The sequence below is a fragment of the Protopterus annectens genome, chromosome 14.part0, assembly GCF_019279795.1.
Source record: "Protopterus annectens isolate FY-2018-M chromosome 14.part0, PAN1.0, whole genome shotgun sequence".
Classification (NCBI taxonomy): domain Eukaryota; kingdom Metazoa; phylum Chordata; order Ceratodontiformes; family Protopteridae; genus Protopterus; species Protopterus annectens.
Window position 1 is genome coordinate 1,053,146,055 of NC_056748.1, and position 24,389 is coordinate 1,053,170,443.

At 42.8% G+C, this 24,389-nt stretch overlaps 1 protein-coding gene across 5 annotated transcripts in view; it reads left to right on the plus strand.

Annotated features, from left to right (window-relative positions):
- CCSER2 (coiled-coil serine rich protein 2) overlaps positions 1–24,389 on the plus strand; it is a 1,462,971-nt gene that overhangs the window by 515,212 nt on the left and 923,370 nt on the right. For 4 of the 5 annotated variants that reach the window (XM_044056871.1, XM_044056872.1, XM_044056868.1 and 1 more), the window contains exon 5: positions 1,743–1,908. In XM_044056871.1, coding sequence (XP_043912806.1) covers positions 1,743–1,908 — 166 coding nt within the window. The remainder of the gene's footprint in view (positions 1–1,742; positions 1,909–24,389) is intronic. The other variant, XM_044056869.1, reaches the window with a different exon arrangement.

Here is a 24,389-nt window from a genome sequence, read left to right on the forward strand (position 1 = left end):
GATATTTTGGAGGCAGCTACTTGGAGTTCAGTGCATACTTTCTCTAAGCATTACCACCTTCCTCTCTATTCTAAGTCTAGGGCTGGTTTTGCAACAGCCATTTTGCAAGGCATGTTATCAGCTCCTGCTTCTTTATGATTTGCCAGCCTCCCTTACCTCTGCTTTGGGATTCTACCCAATAGTTAGGACTGCAGCAATGTGGAATGAAGAACATAGTACAGTTTTGTACCTACCATAAATGTAGATGTTCGAGGATCCACATTGCTGCAGTCCAATTTACCCTCCCTCCTTCCCCCCTGTGTTAGGGGTGGTTGTGTAGGTGAGGTTATGTTCAGCTGAGTTTGTATATATTGTACATATTTTTGGTGCAGGTATGTTTGGTGTTTTTGGATTTTGGGCCTTATCTTTTCAGGGTCTTCTGACATCTGGGGCAAGAAAAGACTGAGGATATGACGTCGGTCATGCGCATTAGTACCCTGACGTACTGACGTCAGTCTAATGCGCCCTGACCGACGTCAGCCATATACTTTGGTATTCGGGCCGACTGGACAGCGGACTACCCAATAGTTAGGACTGCAGCAATGTGGATCCTCGAACATCTACATTTATGGTAGGTACAAAACTGTACTTTTTTCTCCCTACCAGGGACATCCTAACGACTGCAACATGGAGTTCTGTTCATACCTTCACCAAGCATTACCAGCTGCCTATCTTTTCCAAATCCAGGGCAGGCTTTGCAGCTGCAGTCCTACAGGGCATACTAGCCAGCTCCAACTCTTCTTGACTGCCTCCATCCATTTCTTCAGCTTTGGGAACCAACCCAATTGTGATGACTGCAACAGTGAAACATGAAGAATATCGTACAGTTGTGTACTCTTACCATAAATGTAGATGTTTGAGTGTATTCACTGTTGCAGTCCTGGTTTCCCCACCCTCCATCCCCCTTGTCTCTTACTCTCTTCCTCACTCTTTACAGTGCTATTTGGTATTTACTTTCTACTGGTGGTGCTATTCCACCATAACCTAGCTCCCTATTTGGGGGCTCCTGACATTTCGGGCAAGAAAAACTGATGTAATGGCGTCGACTGCCTGTTTTTATACCACTGATGACAGCAACCGACGCAGAAATACTCCGCCTCTGGTATTCGGGCCAACTGAGGGCTACCCCTGGCAGGATAACTCAAGTGTGATAACTGCAACAGTGAAAATACTCGAACATCTACTTTTATGGTAAATGCACACAACTGTACTTTTTGACTGCAGGGCGTTTTGTTTAACGTGACTACAAGGCAGGGAAAAGATGACATTGTAAGGTAGAGAACTGTTCCGTTAATGCACTAGTTCAGTATTTTTTTTAATTTTAAGGTTTATTCTTAAGTGTTTTGTTTTCTTTAATGAATGCTTTTGTCATACTTACTAACTTCTTTTGCATTCATCATTTTCTGAATTGTCTTGGAGTTGTAGTTTTTCAAAGTAATACCGTTCGCTGTTGCCTTAAGAGAATGTAGTGGTAGTGTAAATTTAAGAAGTTGAAATGTTTTTCTTAGACTTCAACTTTTTCTTGATTTCTTGCTTTGGATCCTTAGTTTAAATTTTACTTAAATAGTATTATGTGCTGGCAGTCTTCTTTTTTTTGTTGTGGTTATTTTACTTCTCCACGTGTGAAGCAACTTTGTAATGTAATGTGGGATGTAGTTCTAGTACAAGTTATAATGTATCTCTTATATTTCTTATTTTTATAGCAGAGTATGAAAACATGGCCAGTCAAGAAGGACAAGGAAAATGTGCTCAACCACAGCCTCAGCGTCATGGACTTTGGAGGCGGAGGGCCCAGAACTGGGGTGGGCAAGCTCAGTATGTGGGTAACAGTGCACAGTACCGCAGCAGTAGCAACCATGACCTCAGCAGGTAAGCGATAAGTGTGCACATACCTTGAGTAAAGAGCATGCAGCCCTAATACTCATTTACCTAGAAGCAGACATTCATTCAAGCTTATAACAAGTACATCTTTTCTATACATATTTTCTTGTTTCTTTTCTGCCAAGTTGTTATGAATATCATTTTTAACACAAGTGATTCAAGTAGCTGTATGTGGTAAAATTGAAGTTACTGTGATTATGTAGTAAACATTTTTCAGAGAAATGCAAATTTATATTTTTCTTTTTGAGAATTGTAATTCTTTTTTCTTTTCAGATTTTAATATCACAGTTCTCTTTAAGGCATCTTAGGTCAGGATCAGTAGACTGTTCTTGTTTACCAGTTTTTGTTTGAAAACTAAAATATTTAATCTGTTATTGTCAGTTTTTCATCTCATCCTCACATATGGTCCAGATCTGATCCATCAGATCCAACTCTGCCGGTACTAAGCTTGTGGCAACCAAAAAGCTCTTGGCTACCTCCTCTTACCCACAATGCAGCTCTCCTTGTTACCTCACATCTCGTTTGCTGCTTCGCGAAGAGGTGGTCTACATCTTCTAGCGCTTGAATTGTCAGGTGATATTTAAATAGTTTCTGTCTTACTTATTTGCTCGTTTTTGTGCGAGTAAGTGTTTTCTTATCTCCCCTATGTCTCTGAACTCCTTTCCACTAGGATCATAAGATCATAGAAGGTTACTAGGCTATTGCCCCTGAAGCGGTTACAAGCCTAGCCAAGAATTTAGCCCATGTTCCAAAGAGTCAGCACCCTATGCCACTGTCCTGCAGGGACACAGGTGGAATCCCGGGGGGGGGGGTATTTTCTGTTCCCCATCCATTTATCCAGGTTGCGCTTAAAAAGGTTTAATGAGGTACTTTGCTTTACATGGAGAGAGAGAGTCTATTCCACAAAAGGGGAGTCTCTGGGACACAAATCTGTCCCGCCAACAAATCCTATTGATGTCACAGACCAGGTTGAGGTTGCGCGTGCAGGTTACTCGAATGGAGCTTGACTTGCAGATATGCAGCAGTCCCATCAGGGTGGGCTCTGAGATTCCTTTGCGTGCCAGACAGAGGTCACCTCTGAGGAGTCTGTAGAGTAGAGAGACAGGGCTTTTAGCCTATCTGTGTAGGGTAGATGTTTGAGGCTCTGGATTCTCTTTGGCTGAGGAACCTCTATGGTCTCTTCAGCTGTTGCATGTGCTTTGTGAGGTGTATGCCGAAAGGGGCATTGTACTTAATAATGGGTCTTATATGTGAAGAATACAGGGATGTTATGACCACTTTGTCCCTGGATGAGATACCCTTACTAATGAGGTGGGCCATGTAGAAAGCTTTCCGTACAACGGAGGCAATATGGTGGTCAAAAGTCAGTTTGCTATCAACCTGGGTGCCCAAGTCCCACACAACTGATTGCATGGAGAGGCCCCAAGACCGATCCCTGGGGTACACTGCTTGTTACGGCCGTACTACTTGAGGTGGCTTCCCCTATTTTGACTAGGTGGGTTCTATCAATGAGCCCATTTGCTACCCATCTGGTAACATGTAGATTGATGCCTATCTGAGAGAGTTTATCTATTATACCTGAGTAGGGAATAGTATCGAAGGTTTGGCCAGGTCAAGGTAGGCGGTGTGCACCGTCTTCCCCTTGTCTATGGCCTTGGTGACTGTCTCAAAGAAGACAACCATATTTAACAGGCATGACCTTCCCTTGACAAAACTAAACTGTATGGGATTAAGTGTCTGGAGGTTGCCAATGTCCTTGTTAATGAGGTCCATGATAATCCGTTCCGTGGCTTTGCAGATCAGGCTAGTTAGGCTGATGGATCTATAATTTCCTGGATCGGTGAACGCTCCACCTTTGTGCAAAGGGATGACAGTAGCTGTCCTCCACTTGGCTGGGATGAAGCCGGTACTCAGGCTTTGGTTGAATAGGGTGCCTAAAGGTGCTGCAAGTTCCTGCCTGAGTTCATGTAGGATGCAGCCGGGGATGTTATTGGGTCCCATGGAGGCTGTATGTTTTGCATTTGAGAGGGCAGTGATGACTTGCTCCCTAGAGATAAGGGGAGGGGGGCAGGTACTGGGATGTCCTGTTTTACTGATGGGGGGGACGGAGGAGTGGAGTTTTCACTGAACCTGTCTGCCAGCAGGTTGTCTATATCTACAGCATTTGCGTATGTGGTGTTCTTCAACACCAATTCTAAGCAGATCTGGATGATTTCCTTGAGATTGCGGACATATGTGAAGAAGGTCTTATGATTGTCTTTAGTAGATGTGGCCAGTTTAGACTCAAACTTTGCTTTGGAGGATTTTACTAGTGCATTTAGTTGCTTGTTCAGGCCAAGGAGAGATTGCTTCCATTTAGGGACCTGCTCTTTCTTGGTCTTGGACAGCATTTTTTCTTTTTATTATATAGTTTATTTATTGTAGATGTCCACCAGACAGGTTTACTCTTCCTTTAGGAGGATGATTTTGTCCTGTCTGGTAAATTGATTCCATGCAGCTATATAAATGCTCATATAATACTTTGGTGTAGGCTTGGACATATGTGCCAGTTCCTACGGAGGGGGTGGGTGCTGTAAAGCTGCTTTCCCTCAGGAGGTTGTAATCGGCTTTGGAGAAGTTTTTTTTTTTGCCCTAGCTTGGGGGGGGGGGGGGGTCGGGAGAGATGGTGACTTTGAAAGTGACTGCCTTATGGTCTGATCTTACCAGGAAGTTTGATACTGTAGGGGTGCTGCAGTGATTACTCATGTTGGTTAATACCAAGTCCAAGATACTTTCACCTCTTGTAGGGATGTCAGCCAACTGGTCCAAGGCATTTGCATTGACGAAATCAAGGAATCTCTGGGCATTTGTTTTTGGCATGAGTATTTCATCCAATCTATGGTTGAATAGTTGAAGCCACCCAGGATCAGAGTAAAGGGTTGAATCTTGATAGAGTCGAAGAGGTCCAGATAGGGGAGTGGGCATCTTAAGTCAGAGTTGGAAGTCTATAGCTAGCTATGATTTGAATAGGGGTCTTGTCATTTGTTAGCTGCATCTGGAATGTTTCCTGTGCGTCATACTGTTTGACCAGCCTAGAGGTGTGTAAGTCTTTTACATGTATTGCAACTACACCTCATTTTGTTTTGCTGCCCATGGTTTGGGGTCTGAATGAATGATAGTATGAATAACCTGGTATGACTATGATGCTCTCCGCACCTTTGAATCAGGTTTCTGTGACTGCCCAAATGTCAGGTTCTTCCGGAGTTAAGAATGTTTGCAATGAGTGCAGTTTCATGTTTAGACTCCTAGTGTTTAGCAGCATGACCTTTAATTTATGTTTTGATGAAATTTTCATGTTGGTAGTTTTGACCTCATGGCATTGCCTAAAAAAGCACTATGGGGAATGCAAGAGCCTTTGCCAGGAGCCTGAAGCCCAAGGGAGACAGATGCAGGCCATCTCTGGCAAAGCATCGTGGTTTGTCAAACATGTCATCCCAGGTTGTCAGGTACTGGATCCCCTTGGATACCAGAAACTAAGCCAATTGTTAAATCAGTCTTTTTCTGTTTGTATTGAGGTATCATTCTGGCTGATGGTAGAATGCCACTTAAGGCCAGGAACATACCTGCCTGGGGCACATACTCAGCAAGCTCAGTCATGTCTCTCTTCATATAATCCAGGGAGGTGCATCTGAAATCATTCACTCCAACATGGAGTGCGACAGAGTCATAACAGTGCCTGTTGAGAGACTTGAGTGCATTGGTGATATGGCAGATTCTGGCACCCGACAAACAACTAACCATGACTTTCTCCTTATCCAGCCTGGTGAGGGGCACATCTGTGTGTCTCACAATGGAGTCTCCTATGACTAATATCTTGGGTTTATGTTTAGGTCTTAACGGCTGTGAGACACAGGTGTGTGGACTGTTTGTGGTGTGGTGGGCAGTGGAGTTCGTGTACATTCATGCCTCAAAAGTCTCTTTTGTTTGGGTATGCTTTTGTTGAGGACCTCCGCTTATGTGGGTGTGTTGTGTAGGTGTGGGTCGTGTTTGAGGTGTGATGTTCATGTTGCCATCCTTCTCAGTGTCAGATATACTGGTTTGTTGGGGAGAGCAATGACACTAGGTGTTTGATTAATTGCATCTCTCACAAATTGTGTTTCTAGGTGGTAGTAGTAGAGGGTTGTCCATGTACCTGAGGCACTTGCAACACTGTCTCACAATGCCCATATCAACCAGACTGGCAGGAGAAAATGTAGGAAATTGTCCATCCATATTTGTCAGAAACTGAAAGAGCTAAGAGGGTAAAGGGAGGAAAGTCTAAGAGTAGTACTACTAGATAACACAAGTGCTACTAAGGGAAAATTTTTAGTTGGAATACCTCAAAAAGGGTTAAAAACCATGCAGCGGTTCAACCCGCAGCACCAGTTCTGCTTTCCAGAAGTGGCCCATTGGGCGCTCGCATTCCACACCCGGCTCCAAGCCAGCGAGTCAGGCTTCTTACCCATTTAAACCTTGAGAATAGGTTGAGATCATTTCAGCCCCAAGACCGCTTATCATTTGCTTTACCAGATAAAACTGTGTCTGCCGAGCGCTAGCTATCCTGAGGGAAACATCGGAGGGAACCAGCTACTACATGGTTCGATTAGTATTTTGCCCTCTATAGCAAGGTCGGATGACTGATTTGCACGTCTGGACCATTACGGACCTCCACCAGAGTGTCCTCTGGCTTCACCCTGCACAGGCATAGTTCACCATCTTTCGGGTCCCACCAGGTACACTCACACTCCACCTCCCCGACGGGATGGGTGAGATGGGCCAGTGGTCCACCCCCCCCCCCCCCGTGTAGGATGGGGGATGCTGCCTCAGCCTGCATGTGCTGGCCCTCACTTTCATTGCGCAGTGGGGTCTCTGCCCACCCTTAGACTCGCACACCTGTTAGACTCCTTGGTCCAGCTCTGGATGCAGCACACTTGTATCTAGACTATGCTACTCAGTTTTAAGATTAAGAACACAGTAAAAAAAAGTTCACAATGAAGCACAGATTAATCACTTGTAGTCAAAAGAACAGAACTCGCAGTATGAAAAAATAGTTGAACAGCAACGAAATGCAGTAAAATGGACCTGAACAGTAATGAATTGCAGTAGATATCAATAAAATGTAGTTAATCAGTAGATTGCTTTAAAACAGTAGCTCACAGTCACAAAATTAACAGAAAGCACAAATAAAGCAGCAATTCAGTTGAATACTGTCATCAGTTTAATGAGGCTACAACAAGCAGTAATAAATACGGCAAACTAAATGCAGTTGAACTCCTAAGCCCAAGCAGCAAAATGAAGTAGGAAGAGGTACATTTTTTTAGTAACCACTTTTTATTAGATTACTTTCACTTTCTCTCTCTCTCTCCCCCTTTTTCCCCCATTAGTAACCATTTTTTAATAGGTTACATTCCCTTCTGCCCTTTCTCTCAGAGAAATTATTTTTCTGTGACCTTTTGTGTGTGTGTGTGTGTGTGTGTGTGTGTGTGTTGTGTGTGTGTGTGTGTGTGTGTGTGTGTGTGTGTGTGTGTGTGTGTGTGTGTGTGTGTGTGTGTGTGTGTGTGTGTATTCTTTGACTTCCCTTTGTTTCTTCATGGCTGAGAAGCAGGATTAGTCAGCGGGCTTTAAGAAATGCACAAAGTGCAGTCACAAAATTCCTTTGTGACTCACACTCCCTGTGCATATACTGTCTGGGGCCCCCTCATCTGCAGGAAGACTACGCCATTCCTTCAACCACAGGGCTTTGTTTGAAAGGAAGAGTAAATTCCTTTTCAAGGGCATACTACCATCTGCATTCGAAGATGCCATTTCTGGTAGTGATCCTAAATCTGTGGCAACTTCTAAATCAAAGTCGGCTCATTCGAGCCCCGCTTCTTCTCTTACCTCCAAAGGTGGTGACAAAGGAAAAAAAGTGGCCTTCCTCCGCTCCTACAGATCCTTCAGAACTGAGATCTAAAACTATGAAACCTTACTAACTCTTCTGAATCAGTGGCTCTGTCAGAACCTTCATCACCAAGCATTTCTCAGTTGGATGAGGCTTCTTCGGCTCCAAGTCTGTCAAGAAATATATATTGGATCCCTTGATGTCGGATCTGACTGCCAGTCCTTTTAAACTGATTGCGACTCTTCCAAGGACTGTTTACTCCCCGACTATAGACCCTGTTCCTTTGGGGGTACCGTCCCCCTTTTTGAGTAGGCCTAAATCTCCATCTCCATCCTCTTCCCATTCAACCAGGAATGTTACAGAAGAAGACATGGAGTGAATGGTACGAAGATCTTGTGGGCTTCAGAATCATTGGATCTGATACTTTCAGCTCTGATACGAAGATGTCCGTTTCCTCGTATCAGACCTTTGCTCAGAGCTTTTCGGTCTTTTCAGAGCTGGAGAGCTCCTGGAGCCATAATGAACCTTGCAGACCACGAGTGCGCTCGACTCCTAGTCCTTCTGAGCAGTTGATGTGCCTTGGGGCTTCCATGCAGGTGAGCTCTGCTCCAGCTTTTACCCCCAGATGAGCTGTCTTCTGGGCTGAGGACCCCATCCCGCAGGCATGGCTTGTCGGAAGCACAGTCCCCTCTCCTCAGGGTCAGCTTTTGGGGCTCTGGAGAGGGCTGCCACCACATCTAAAAAGTCACCTGCTTCCTCGGATCATCAATCCCATCAATGTTCCTTGCACACTTCTTCTGACCAGGATGTTCCATAGGGACAACAGGACCTTAGGTGCCAGAATACCCATCAGGGCACCCCTGCCTCTTCTGATACCTCCCCAGTGTATCCATCTGAGGCAGTCCCTCACAAGAGGCCTTGCAAGAGGAAGCATTTGAACTCCACGGAGGAGTCAGCCATAGAGGACACCAACCTCGAAGAGAGAGAGAGAAGGATCCCCACTATCACCTCCTGTGGATGTTTCCTTCAAGGAAATCCTAGAGATTTTAAAACAGAGAGGTGGCTGGCAGTCCACTAATCCTTCACCTGAGGAGTCAGTGTACCTGGCAGCCTTTGGTTCCAACCATCTATCTCCTGGGTCACACCGCCCACCAATGAGCTCATAGGATTGATCTCTCGGCAAGCATGGGAGAGCCCAGACTCTATCGAACCTATTCGCCAGAGGCCAAACAGAATAATTACCTCCCCAGCTGACAAGGCATTTTGAAATGAAAAGGGTTGCGGTAGATGGCATAGTCGTGGAGGCAGTGACCAAAAAGGAACTATCAAAGGATGTTCTTCATGTTTCACTGTTGCAGTCATCACATTTGGGTTATCTGCTTGCAGTAGCCATCAGTCGACCTGATAAAACCAGTAAAACCAGATCCAATGAACAAGGCTAGGAACACCAGCTGAGCAACCAAAATTTATTACACTCAAGTAAGCACTTTTATCTGGTAACCATGACCAGACGTAGTCAGACAATTTCAATAAATTAAAACCTTTCTATTTATATACAAATGATTTAAGGCAATAAACTAATCAACCAATGAAATTAGTACAGCATAATAGGATAATGCAATCAAATATCAGCAGTAACCATACCCCTGAACAGTTCATTCCAGTGTAGCAAATCAAAAGTAAGAAGTTAAAACAGTTAAACTAAATAAAAGCACAAGTAGGACTGATGAAAAAATACATATGGATGATAGTTAGAAAAATACTTTTAAAAATACTTAAAAAAAAAAAAAAAACAAAACAAAAAAAAAAACATGAAAGACAAGACCCGATTTTTTATATGAATAATCCAGGAATTTTTATATGAATAATCCAGGCATATAAGTTCATAAATCTGTGTACAAATAGTACGATACTAGAAAAATTGTATTTTTTTTAAAATAGCATAATTTTAAAGAATATACACCTTTTAAATATAAATATTTCTTTTATTAAAAAATAAGTTTTAAGCTATAAATAAATGTACCTATAATGAACTAGGGACAGAATACTAAATCTAATCACCTATCGAATACTTTTAATTTCAATTTACTTACAATTGAAATCATATCGTTTAGCCCTGGGGGAGAACAAGCATTTAAGAAAAGCTGCCACCATGCTTCCTTTTCTTCCAAGTGTATTTTCCATGGACCACCGCTTGCCTGACTTGTAATTGGTTGTAGCACTACAAAATTAAAACTATGTTCAGGGCAACTTTTGATATGTCTATACATAGAAACTGAAAAAAACGCTACAGCGACAGAAGCGGAAAAACACAGGAATTAGCCACACAGACAAAATGAACTTTTTAGTACTTTCTTCCACTTTAATTTACTTGGACTTCTTCAGAAAAACCAGGATGCCTCCCTACATCCTGGTTTTATACTGTGAAACAGGAAATGATGTTATTGTGTTAATTGCTATCTTGTTTAAATTTCACAATAAAAACTCATTTAAATACATTCATTTGTAAATAAAAAATGTATATATGTGTACCCACAGAGTGTGAATCTATACATTTGGTGATTATGTTATAACCATTATCTATAAAACAAGGTATTTTTTCAAAATACATTGACCCTCTAACAAACTGTTTAGTTTGACAAACAGTGTGTTATCTCTTTTTAAAAAATGTAACTAATGATTTAGCACACTAAAATAAAAAAATGTGTTATTCATTTTTTACATTAAAAAACTTCAAGTAATTCAAGTCTATCCTATGAAGTCAAAATGAACAGAAATCTACTTGATAAATATATAACATTAACATATTCTTGTGTGGACATAATCAAGGAAAAGCTATTCAATGTACACAACCTAACACACATGGCCTCACATCCATATACCAAACCTTAGTCCAACATCACAAACAAGACCCTAAAATAATGTGCTTTTACATGTAGGTCTAATGATGGCCACTTATGAACCCGTCAGCCTAAAAGAGTGTCCAGCCACCTTGTGTGGGGTGAGCTTGACCGAGTGTGAAAAAACTGTCACTACTAAAACTGAAAAAGGGGGGGGGGAGGAAAGAGGGAAGGGAAGGGAAGGAGAGGAAAGGGAGGAAAAAGAAAATGAGGGACTATAGTGTAAAGAGAACTAAAAAAAAGCTCTAAACCTAACATGATTGTGGATGAATCTGTAAGTGTAATGAACATGTGCAAAAATGTAAATTGGAAGAGATATCGAAAGCAACTTATCTGTCTGTCAAAAAACATTTGATGTTAATCCCTTCATTTAGACCAGGTGGTACATCTGCCCCTAGACACAACTGCCAAATGGATTCTTTTTGCTCCAATCTGTTGTTCAGATCCCCCTTTAACAAACTCTTTTCTATCTGGTCTATAACAAAAAACTCAAATTTCTTGAAATCAACACATTCCTGCGAATGTCTTGCCAGCGAATTGTTTTTATCTTTGTTCCTAATAGCTAGTGTATGTTCGTAAATTCTGCGTTTTAACATCCTCTTAGTTTTTCCTATATAATAACTGTTGCAAGTGGTACACGTGGCTAAATAAACCACGTATTCACTGTTACAGTTGTAATATTTCTGAGCCCAGAATGTCTTAAGATGTCTCAAGGTCGTAAAAGAAGTATTAGTGATGAATCTACACTGTCTGCAGTTCTGACATGCAAAAGTCCCCTTCTTTCTACTTATATCTCTTGTGAGTGCTGGACTTGTCTTGTTTTCAATTTCTAACATACTTTTTAAGTTCATGACATTTTTGTAAGTAAAAAATGGTTTGGGACCTATACATGTTGAAAGCTCTCTGTTTCCTATAATTATATTCCAATTTCTTTCTATAATCATTCTAATGTTTTCCAACTCGTTGGATAACGGAAGAGGAAATGCAGTGTAAAATTCTTCATTTATTTCTCTGCCTGTCCTAACATTTATTGACACTTCTTCTAAGTGAACTTTGTTATTTGTGGACAGGATAGGTCTAGCTACGCCTTTACGTAGCACTTTGACTTCTTTTTCAATCTTTTTTAGCATGTGTTTCTTGTATCCTCTGGCTAGAAATAAATGTCTCAACTCGAGTAATTCTTCATAATATATAACATCTTCTGATGTCAGTCTGCTAAGCCTGATCATTTGTCCTTTAATGACATTTCTCTTCATGTGATTAGGGTGCAGACTATCTCGATGTAAATATTGGTTAGTAAAACAGGGCTTTCTGTATATTTTGCTCTGTAAGGTGTTGTGCGTGTTGTCAATATAAAGACAAATGTCTAAATAATTGATAGATTTACCATACCCACTATGTTTGAATTTTAAAAAACTTGTGGTTTTATTCATGTCATCAACCAAGGCTTCAAATTCAGATTTTTCACCCACCCATGCGAACACCAAGTCATCAATGTATCTACCATAAAATTTAACTTTATCAAAGTGTTGATGTTTTTTAAGGTGTTCCTGTTCCCAATCTGCCATTACAATGTTCGCAAAGGCGGGTGCAACTCTAGCCCCCATCGCGACACCAGAAGTTTGTTGATATAAGTTGTTATTAAACTGAAAAAAATTGTTTTCTAAAACAATTTCCATTAAAGCGCAATGGAAAATTAGAGAAACTGAAAAAAACGCTACAGCGACAGAAGCGGAAAAACACAGGAATTAGCCACACAGACAAAATGAACTTTTTAGTACTTTCTTCCACTTTAATTTACTTGGACTTCTTCAGAAAAACCAGGATGCCTCCCTACATCCTGGTTTTATACTGTGAAACAGGAAATGATGTTATTGTGTTAATTGCTATCTTGTTTAAATTTCACAATAAAAACTCATTTAAATACATTCATTTGTAAATAAAAAATGTATATATGTGTACCCACAGAGTGTGAATCTATACATTTGGTGATTATGTTATAACCATTATCTATAAAACAAGGTATTTTTTCAAAATACATTGACCCTCTAACAAACTGAAAGAATATCTGTATGGTTAGATGACATTCTGAACAAATTAGCCCAAAAAGCTGAGTATTACATAAGAGATTCATGGCATCTTTTGGAAAGTTTAGGGCGGTCCAATTTTAAATTGGAAGAAATTAATTTTGCAACTTTAGATGTCAAAAGCCTATACACCTGTATAGACCAAGAGCTAGGTATAGAACATCTTAGGAACTATTTGACACACTATACTCAAATACACAATACAAGGATCAACACTATTTGCGCTTTAATGGAAATTGTTTTAGAAAACAATTTTTTTCAGTTTAATAACAACTTATATCAACAAACTTCTGGTGTCGCGATGGGGGCTAGAGTTGCACCCGCCTTTGCGAACATTGTAATGGCAGATTGGGAACAGGAACACCTTAAAAAACATCAACACTTTGATAAAGTTAAATTTTATGGTAGATACATTGATGACTTGGTGTTCGCATGGGTGGGTGAAAAATCTGAATTTGAAGCCTTGGTTGATGACATGAATAAAACCACAAGTTTTTTAAAATTCAAACATAGTGGGTATGGTAAATCTATCAATTATTTAGACATTTGTCTTTATATTGACAACACGCACAACACCTTACAGAGCAAAATATACAGAAAGCCCTGTTTTACTAACCAATATTTACATCGAGATAGTCTGCACCCTAATCACATGAAGAGAAATGTCATTAAAGGACAAATGATCAGGCTTAGCAGACTGACATCAGAAGATGTTATATATTATGAAGAATTACTCGAGTTGAGACATTTATTTCTAGCCAGAGGATACAAGAAACACATGCTAAAAAAGATTGAAAAAGAAGTCAAAGTGCTACGTAAAGGCGTAGCTAGACCTATCCTGTCCACAAATAACAAAGTTCACTTAGAAGAAGTGTCAATAAATGTTAGGACAGGCAGAGAAATAAATGAAGAATTTTACACTGCATTTCCTCTTCCGTTATCCAACGAGTTGGAAAACATTAGAATGATTATAGAAAGAAATTGGAATATAATTATAGGAAACAGAGAGCTTTCAACATGTATAGGTCCCAAACCATTTTTTACTTACAAAAATGTCATGAACTTAAAAAGTATGTTAGAAATTGAAAACAAGACAAGTCCAGCACTCACAAGAGATATAAGTAGAAAGAAGGGGACTTTTGCATGTCAGAACTGCAGACAGTGTAGATTCATCACTAATACTTCTTTTACGACCTTGAGACATCTTAATAAGACATTCTGGGCTCAGAAATATTACAACTGTAACAGTGAATACGTGGTTTATTTAGCCACGTGTACCACTTGCAACAGTTATTATATAGGAAAAACTAAGAGGATGTTAAAACGCAGAATTTACGAACATACACTAGCTATTAGGAACAAAGATAAAAACAATTCGCTGGCAAGACATTCGCAGGAATGTGTTGATTTCAAGAAATTTGAGTTTTTTGTTATAGACCAGATAGAAAAGAGTTTGTTAAAGGGGGATCTGAACAACAGATTGGAGCAAAAAGAATCCATTTGGCAGTTGTGTCTAGGGGCAGATGTACCACCTGGTCTAAATGAAGGGATTAACATCAAATGTTTTTTGACAGACAGATAAGTTGCTTTCGATATCTCTTCCAATTTACATTTTTGCACATGTTCATTACACTTACAGATTCATCCACAGTCATGTTAGGTTTAGAGCTTTTTTTAGTTCTCTTTACACTATAGTCCCTCATTTTCTTTTTCCTCCCTTTCCTCTCCTTCCCTTCCCTTCCCTCTTTCCTCCCCCCCCCCCTTTTTCAGTTTTAGTAGTGACAGTTTTTTCACACTCGGTCAAGCTCACCCCACACAAGGTGGCTGGACACTCTTTTAGGTTGACGGGTTCATAAGTGGCCATCATTAGACCTACATGTAAAAGCACATTATTTTAGGGTCTTGTTTGTGATGTTGGACTAAGGTTTGGTATATGGATGTGAGGACATGTGTGTTAGGTTGTGTACATTGAATAGCTTTTCCTTGATTATGTCCACACAAGAATATGTTAATGTTATATATTTATCAAGTAGATTTCTGTTCATTTTGACTTCATAGGATAGACTTGAATTACTTGAAGTTTTTTAATGTAAAAAATGAATAACACATTTTTTTATTTTAGTGTGCTAAATCATTAGTTACATTTTTTAAAAAGAGATAACACACTGTTAGTCAAACTAAACAGTTTGTTAGAGGGTCAATGTATTTTGAAAAAATACCTTGTTTTATAGATAATGGTTATAACATAATCACCAAATGTATAGATTCACACTCTGTGGGTACACATATATACATTTTTTATTTACAAATGAATGTATTTAAATGAGTTTTTATTGTGAAATTTAAACAAGATAGCAATTAACACAATAACATCATTTCCTGTTTCACAGTATAAAACCAGGATGTAGGGAGGCATCCTGGTTTTTCTGAAGAAGTCCAAGTAAATTAAAGTGGAAGAAAGTACTAAAAAGTTCATTTTGTCTGTGTGGCTAATTCCTGTGTTTTTCCGCTTCTGTCGCTGTAGCGGTTTTTTCAGTTTCTCTAATTTTCGGGCAACCGAAGGAGTTCTTGTATTTTTTGTATGTCTATACATAGCATTTTTCTGCTTAATCTCATACATATATTCATAAATTCGTTGGCCTAGCTTGCGTTGTGTTTTGCCAATATAAAATGCTTGGCATTAGCAACAAAATAGCAGCATATTCAACCCCTTGGGTGTAACAGTTGTATTTCTCCTTAATACTAATGTCTTTGTCCCTAATTTTTATCTTAGTTGTTTTTAAAATATATTTACATTGTTAACACATTCCACATGGTAGCATTTGACCCTTCTTGTCCTGTGGTTTAACATACTCTAATAGGTTTTTCAAATTTCGTCCTCTTCTAAAAATTACCTGCGGACACCTACCGAATGTGTTAACCATCCCCTGGTCCTGCATAAGGATGGCCCAGTTCTTCCTAATAATATCTTGCACCAGACAATTGTCAACAGTATAGGTACATATAAAAGGGCACATTGTTTAACCTAGTTCCACAACTATTATCACCAGTGGAAAGACTTATCACTGCCTGGCCATTATTCATAATCCTGCTTTCATTAGCAACATTCGCCCTGTCGGGAAATAGAGGTCCATAAGCTCAGTCTGGCATGTTAGTACCATTTAAAATAGCTACAAAAAAAATGGTTCTCTGTTTATGAATGACCTCTGTTTTAATAGAATTAACCAACCTGCTCGGGTATCCCCTATCTAAGAACATGTTACTCATGATGTTTAGCACCATGGAAAACCTATTCCACAAGGGATAAGACCACACTCAACCAGGGCTGCATCTACCTCTACAGCCTTTCTCAGAGGTGTCCCTACCAAGGACATCCTAGAAGCTGCTACCTGGAGTTCTGTACATACTTTAGCCAAGCATTACCATTTGCCAATTTTCTCTAAATCCAGAGCTGGTTTTGCCACTGCAGTTTTGCAGGGCCTTATAGCTGGTCCTAATGCTATCTAAATTCCTCCTCCCATCCTTAGCTTTGGGAATCTACCCAAATGTGATGACTGCAACAGTGAAATACAAAGAACATAGTACAGTTGTGTACACTTACCATAAATGTAGATGTTCAAGTGTATTCACTGTTGCAGTCCTGGTTACCCTCCCTCCAGCCCCCTGACTTCTTTTGGCTATACCTCTATTCCTCTTTACTATGCTTAAAAGCTTTTTGGTGTATTTGCTTTTTTGTTGGAGGTATAACCTTGTGTGTGTGTGTGTGTGTGTGTGTGTGTGTGTATATATATATATATATATATATATATATATATATATATATATATATATATATATATATATATATTTGCTTCCCATCAGGGGGGCACCTGACATCTGGGGCAAGAAAAACTGATGTAATGGTATGCTTTATACCCCTGACTACCTGCCGTCATGGAAGATGAGACAGCAACCGACGTAGGACCCAAGACTTTGATAATCAGGCCGACTGAGGGCTACTGCAAGCAGATAACCCAAATGTGATGACTGCAACAGTGAATACTCTCTAGCATCTACATTTATGGTAAGTGTACACAACTGTACTATATTCATCCTCCTAATAAGTATTCCAGGACAATGGATAGATTTGGGAAGCAAGTCTTTTCTTCAGCAACTTTTGCCTTGCAATTGCTGAACTACCTTTCCCATTTCACCAGGTTGCAAAGAGATCTGATCATGGAGCTACCCGGTACCCTTGAAGGAGCAGTAGCTGAGGGAGCATGAGAAAAGGTGGCTTCCCAGTTAGCGACCCTACACTCTGCAGCTAACTCTTCCATGAGGCTCATTGCGCATGCAGCTGAAGGAACGAGTAGATTGGCGGATTCCGGCATATCTGTGAGAAGACATGCCTGGATGCGCCTTTGCAGTTTTGCAGAGCATTTTAAGTCTTCATTTGTCAGCACTTCATTTAACGGCGTATCCCTTTTTGGTCCCAAGGTTAAAGGTACATTACTGAGGTGTGAAAAAGTAGTTAAGACCCTTTCTCCCATGTGTATATGTTTTTCTGCCCCTCAGAGACCTTACCTTAAGGGTCAGAGAAGTGGCTGCAAAATGTGAATGTTATGTAGTCCGATCTCGCCTACATTCTTACTATGGGTACGGAGCCAAATGTCGGCTCCGACTCTGCCAACTTTTCTAGCTCGAAGTCTTTCTATTGGCTGGCCTAAGATGGTATCCCATGCTGCACTGCTCTCTATCCTCAGATCTCGTTTGCTGCTCATGCAGCTCTGACGTGGTCTCACTCTTGGTTGTGGCTAAGTACCCTTTTTTCTTCATTATTAGAGAATTGCTTGCAAACAAAAAACTATTTTAATAGCTATTGTGTGTTTTGGTATTGTATTGTGAAAAAGTTGTGTGTTTGATTGTTTTTCTGTGGTATCCCACTAGCTGTTTCCAGCGGGCTAGGCCCGTTTCAGTTAGAGGACCTAGTCTGTCCCCTTGCTTCCATGTGTCAAATGTTACCGGTCTAAAACCGTTTAAATAGCAAAGTCTGCTTCGACATCCTCAACTCCATTGTCCTCGGGGCCGCAGGAAGTGTCAGTTATGGAACCGGCGTCAGCTCCAATCATCTTGGAACCTATTCGGAGCCGATCGCCTAGCATTAAGCCAGTATCACCTCCTCACAGGTCCCCTTCGGAGAGGAGGTCTTGATCTCCCTCTCTAGCCTCTAAATCCTCTAGGACCTTATCGGATGTGGACATTGATAGAGTGGTGCAGAGACCTTTCAGTCACCGGTTTTGGCAAAATTGTTCTCGGCTCTAACCCAGTTGGCTCCGGAGCCCATCCTTCAACCTGTTTCGATACTTACTTCTCTGAGTACATCTCAGCTTTCGGAGCGGGAGTGCTCTGCTCCGTGTGATGTCCCTAGGTCAGTTCCGACAGCCCCTCCTGGCTTATCAGTGCCATCAGCTCCGACCCCGTCGGCGCTGTCCACGGGATTCAGGACTCAGGATTCTTCAGTCGGACCCGAGGGAGAGGCTTTGGGACACCCCTCGTTTCCTAGTCTCCCTCTCGGTGCATCGGCGCATGGAAGTCTGACTCCTGTTGTGGCTTCAGAGGCTGGTCGTTCCTCGGATTCTGGGACCAGCCTTTGAGGCCATGTGGAGTGCGTTGGCCAGGTTGTCAGCAGCATCATGCGGGTCGGTCATTCTGTCCCCTACTACACTGGTGCAGGTCTCTGATTGCCATCTATCTATCGCCATGTGGTCCCCACATTTCTGAGGGCCCCTCAGAGTCCTTGCCTGAGGAGCCACCCAGAAAGAAGATGTGCAAGAGGAAGCACATAAATTCCCAAGATGAGTCTCTCACATCAGACACTGACCTCAAAGAATCCGAGGGGTCCCCCAAGTCATCCTCTGAGGATGTTTTTTTCTCTGACATCCTAGAGATTTTGAAACAAAGAGGTGACTGGCCATCCAAAGCCCCCTCCAAGGAGGAGTCGGTCTTCCTGAAGGCCTTTGGTGCTCAGCCCTCCACCTCCTTGGTATCTCCACCCTTCGTTGAGCTTCTGCATTTGGTTTGTTGAAGGGTGTGGGAGACCCCTGACTCTGTGGAACCAGTCCCCAGGAGACCCAATAAATTTTTGTCTGCTCCTCCTGGTAAGGAACTTCTGTCCAAGGGAGTCCCTGTGGATGCCATGGTGGTGGCAGCGGCCACTCAGAAGGAATTAGCCGAGACTTCTTCCACCATCCATCCCCCTAACAAGGAGTCTAGGACCATGGACCGGTACGGGAAGCGTACTTTTTATTCAGCGACCTTTACCTTACGGTTACTGAATTATTTATCTCACTTTACACGGCTCCAGAGAGATCTCCTCAAGGAGCTTGGAGATACTCTCACGGGTAACGTTTCTGAGGTGGTGACCCAGACGGTTAACGCTCAGATATCTACCCTCAATTCCATTGTTAACTCCTCCATGAGGCTGATTTCATATGCAGCCGAGGGAGCGAGTAGGGCAGCAAGTTCAGGAGTTGCTCTTAGGAGACGGGCCTGGATGCGCCTTTGTCATTTCGCGGAGGCCTTCAAGTCTTCATTCACCGACGCCCCTTTCGATGGTTCCTCTTTGTTTCGGAACCAAGGTGAAAGACACCCTCACCAGGTGCGAGTAGGAGAGAAAAACTCTGCTGTAGGAGTCCATTTTTCCCTTCCCTCTAGGCCTTATCCCAAGGCCCAGAGGGGTGGCAAAATGTGTTCAAGAAATCAGAGTTTTTTCCTGGTGCACAAGGTGAGCCCCCCTCCAGAGGCAGGGGAGGGGGTGGTTATTCAGGGAAATGCCGCCCTAGAGGCAGAGGAGGCCCCCGCAACTCGGGAGACCGCGATTCCTTTCGTGGTTCTTTCTACCGCCGCTTCCGATGGGAGACCTGACTGTGCGTATCCGGAGCCATTCGGGGGCTGAATCTCGTTATACCCGGAGGCCTGGCAAGACATCACCCAGGACCAATGGGTTCTACGAATAATTTCCGGAGGATATGTCATCCCCTTCTCGTCAGATCCCCCTCCAATCAAGAAAATCCCAGATGTTCCACCCAGTCAAAGGGATTACGCAGCTTCAGAAGTTTCAAAGTTGCTAGAAAAAGGAGCCATCCAACATGTCCCCTCAAACCAGATCGGATTAGGGACTTACACCAGATTCTTTTTGGTGCCGAAAAGGACAGGGGACCTGAGACCCATATTGGATCTCAGCCAATTGAACACCCACGTGCAAAAGTCCAAGTTCCAAATGGTCACATTGCAGTCTGTTTTCCCATTGTTGGGAAAAGAAGTGCGGATGTGCTCCATTGACCTCAAGGATGCTTACTACCACATCAAGATGGACAGGGCATCCAGAAGTCACCTATGCTTCCGGCTGGGAGCCAGTCATTTTCAGTTTCGAGCCCTGCCCTTTGGTCTCAAAACAGCCCCCAGGGTGTTTACCAAATGCATGGCAATGGTGACTGCTCACTTCAGACGTCAGGGATTCCAAGTGTTTCCATATCTGGATGACTGGCTCCTTACTGCCACCACCAGGCATCTACTAATTCAGACCAGGGATGCTACTATAAACCTATGTCAACAGTTGGGCATCACATTGAACTGGGAAAAATCTGCTTTGTTGCCCTTACAGCGTGTCACTTTTATAGGCGCAGAACTAGACACCGTCCTCATGTGGGCGTTTCTACCACAGGAAAGAATCAGAGTCCTACATCAACAAGTTCATGCCTTGCTCCCTCTGAGAAGAGTGAAGGCAAGATGGGTCCTCCAACTATTGGGGACAATGGCTGCGATGTGTATGTTAGTCCCTCTAGCAAGGTTACATATGAGACTCCTTCAGTGGCTTCTCTTTGCCCAGTGGTCTCTTCGTCTTCCACTTTCTCACCCTATTCTACTCACGGACAGGTTCAAACAGGATCTCAGTTGGTGGCTTCGCACTGACAACCTGAATGCAGGAAAGCCCTTCGTTCCTGCACCCCCGATTGCCACGGTGAACACGGATGCCTCCCAGATGGGGTGTGGGGGGCATTATCTAGGCAGGACAGTCCATGGCACTTGGCAAGAGCACGAGATGCATCTGCATATCAATGTCCTGGAGATGAGAGCAGTGCTACTAGCGTTGCAAGCACTTCAGAGCTTTCTTCCTCTCGGGACTACTGCAATCCACTCAGACAATATGTTAGTGGTGAGGTATCTGAACAAGCAGGGAGGAACCAAGTCTTATCCCCTTTGCAGAAAGGCCATGCGAGTGTGGCAGTGGGCACTGTCTTCCCAACGTTTTCTGGTGGCAATGCACATTCTGGGGAAGTCCAGTGTGATCGCAGGCAGGCTAAGCAGAGCTATTCTGATGCCTTACGAGTGGTCCCTGAACTGTCAAGTTGCGGAACGGATCTTCCGCAGCTGGGGTCAGCCTTGCTGTGACCTTTTTGCCAGCCCCCTCAATGCCAAATGCAGCAGCTACTTCACGTTGACCCCCCCTCAAGGGGAGTCACCCAGGGACGCTCTAGTCCACGATTGGCCCTCCGGTCTACTATATGCCTTCCCTCCATTCCCCTTGCTGTCAAAGGTTATTCAGAAAGCACAATCTTTGGGAAGCAGAATGATTCTGATTGCCCCACACTGGCCTCGTCAAATTTATAGGTTCATAGGTTGGTACTGGGCTATCTGCCCGAAGGCATATATTAGCCCAGCCACGTTGTGCGGTATTCACTGCCCCTTTAGTAGTTCCCTAGAGCTTGTACTAGCAGCTAGTACCCTTGGCCCCTATCTAGTAGTGCTGTTGGTGTGATCCCCGGTGTGAACTTTCTGTTACCCATCCACTCATCAAGGTTCTTCTTGAAGAGTGATAGTGAGGGGCTCTGTCTTATGTAGATCGGGACCCTGTTCCATAGTAAGAGAAGTCTCTGCGAAGGGAATCTATCCCTCCAGCATGTTCTATTCGTTGTTGTGCTGAGGTTTATATCCCTAGAGCGTGTAGCTCGAGTAGATTTGGTTTTGCTAAGATGAAGCATGTTCAACATTTCTGGGTTGGACATGGCTCTGTACGTTAGACAGAGATCGCCTCTGAGAAAGCGGTATGCAACAGAGAACAGTCTTAGCTTTTTCAGTCGTGCTGCATAGGGCAACTGTTTGAGACCAGTAATCCTCTTGGTTATGTACCCTGTGGTCTCTCCAGCTGCTAGAGATGTCTAGCCAGGTACATTCCAATTGGTGCATTTTACTCAATAATGGGTCTGATGAGGGAAGAGTAGAAGGGCACCATTACATCCTTAGATCTTGATGCGAACTCTTTCGAGATCAGATGGGTCACATAGAAGGATTTTCTAACCACTTTGGCAACATGGTTATCAAAGGAAAGCTGACTATCTACTTGGGTCCCTAGATCCCTTATTTCTTCAGATTTCAGGGGATTACCTCCTGTGTTGTAGTTTGCGGGTACTCTGTTTTTTCCAAAGGGGATTACTACGCATTTTTTTTGCATTTAGCTTGAGACCATGGCTTTGACACCATGCATCAGTCTCATTTAGGCCCTTCTGGAGGATCTCCATGTCAGCCGGAGACTCTATTATAGCACCCAGTTTGCAGTTGTCCGCAAACTTAGTCAGCCACAGCCCTTCCGTGCTTGCCTGTACTTCTGAGAAGTATATGCCAAACAGGAGGGGCCCTAAGGCAGAGCCCTGAGGCACACCACTCATTACTGGTCTGGATTCGGACATAGATCCCGCTACTCTTACTTTACGGGATCTGTCTGAAAGCCAGTTTGCGATCCATCTTGTGACATAAGGGTTTATGCCCAGGCTGATGAGCTTAATAATAATACCTGAATGGGGAATGGTGTCAAATGCTTTAGCAAGGTCATGGTAAGCCGTGTGTACCTCCTTTCCTTTATCTATAGCCTGAGTAACTGTCTCAAAGAAATCCACCAGGTTCAGGAGGCATGATCTGCCCTTGACGAAACCGAACTGTGTGGGGTCCAGCGACTGGAGGTTCCCAATCTCTCCATTTATGAGTTCCATAATGATTCGCTCCATAGCCTTACAGATCAGAGTGGTCAGGCTTATTGGTTGGTAGTTCCCAGGGTCAGTTGTGGCCCCACCCTTGTGTAGCAGGACCACTGTTGCCGTGCGCCATTCTATGGGCACATATCCTGTGGAGAGGCTGAGACTGAACAGGGTATTAAGATGCGGAGTTAATTCCTTTTGGAGCTCGCGTATGACACAGCCTGGGTCACCATCTGGTCCCATGGAGGCAGTGTTTTTAGATTTAGATAGAGCCTTGTTAACAAATGTATCAGTAATAATTGGACTTAACACAATCCCCTGGAATGGTAATAGGCCCTATAGGTGGTGAGGGGTTTGCACTGAACCTGTCAGCCAAGATGTTGGCAATGTCAGAAGGGTCAGTGTATTTTGTTCCATTTTGTACTAGCTCAGAACAGACCTGAGCGTTGCCATTTAGGTTTTTGATGTAGCCATAGAAGGCCTTATGGTTATCCTTGGCATCCTTGGCAACTTTCTTTTCAAAATTAGCTTTAGTTGACTTGATGAGGGCCCTCAATTTCTTACTAATGCTGATCAGGGATGATTTTTCTACTTGAGATTTGGCCTTTTTTTGTATAAGTCTCCTCCTTTTATTGTAAAGTTTGCTTATGGCCGGGGTCCACCAGACTGGTTTCTTCTTGCTTGAGGAAGGAGTCTTGGTTTTATTTGGGATAGCACGGTCCATGCAATCCTGAAGATGCATATTGAGTGCCTTGGTGTAGGATTCCGCATCCTGGATATCATTATCCTTCTGCAAGGGAATAGTGAAGCTTTCCACTTCGGATGCAAGTAGTTTGAAGTTTGCTTTTGAAAGGTTTTTGGCTATGTTTTTTTTGACTGGGGGAGGTGGAGGGGTGAGGATGTCCAGGGTTATCAGTTTGTGGTCGGATCTGACCAAGGAGGGAGTGATAACGGGTGTGGTACAATGGGCGCCCATATTTGTGATGATTAAATCCAATATGTTGTCCCCTCTAGTGGGGGAACATACTAGTTGTTCAAGGGCATTTGAATTTATAAATTCTATGAATCGCTGAGGATAGGAGTTGGAACATTGGTAGTTCGCCCAGTCTATACCAGGGTAGTTGAAATCACCCAAGATTATGGTGTTGGGTAGGACCTTTATATTTTTCAATGTCTCAAGGAATGCAGAGTGAGCATCTTGGGACATGGTGGGCGATCCATAACCGGTTACGACTTGAAATGTGGTTTTGCCTGCTGATAGTTGCACATGGATGATCTCTGGGGCATCATGCTGCGCTACTAACCTGGAGATATGGGTATCCTTGATGAATATGGATACACCTCCGCCCTTTGTACTGCGATCCTGTAACTGAGGCCGGAAGGTATGATATGAATTGTAACCTGGCAGTGCTGGGGTGCTCTCTTGAGCCTTGAACCAGGTTTCCATCACTGCACAAACATCGATTTTCTCCATGCTGAGGAGAGCCTCGAGTGTGTGCATTTTGAGGTTGAGACTTCTGGCGTTGAGTAGCATTACCCTTAGTTTTTGGTTACCTGTGCTGGTTACGGTGGT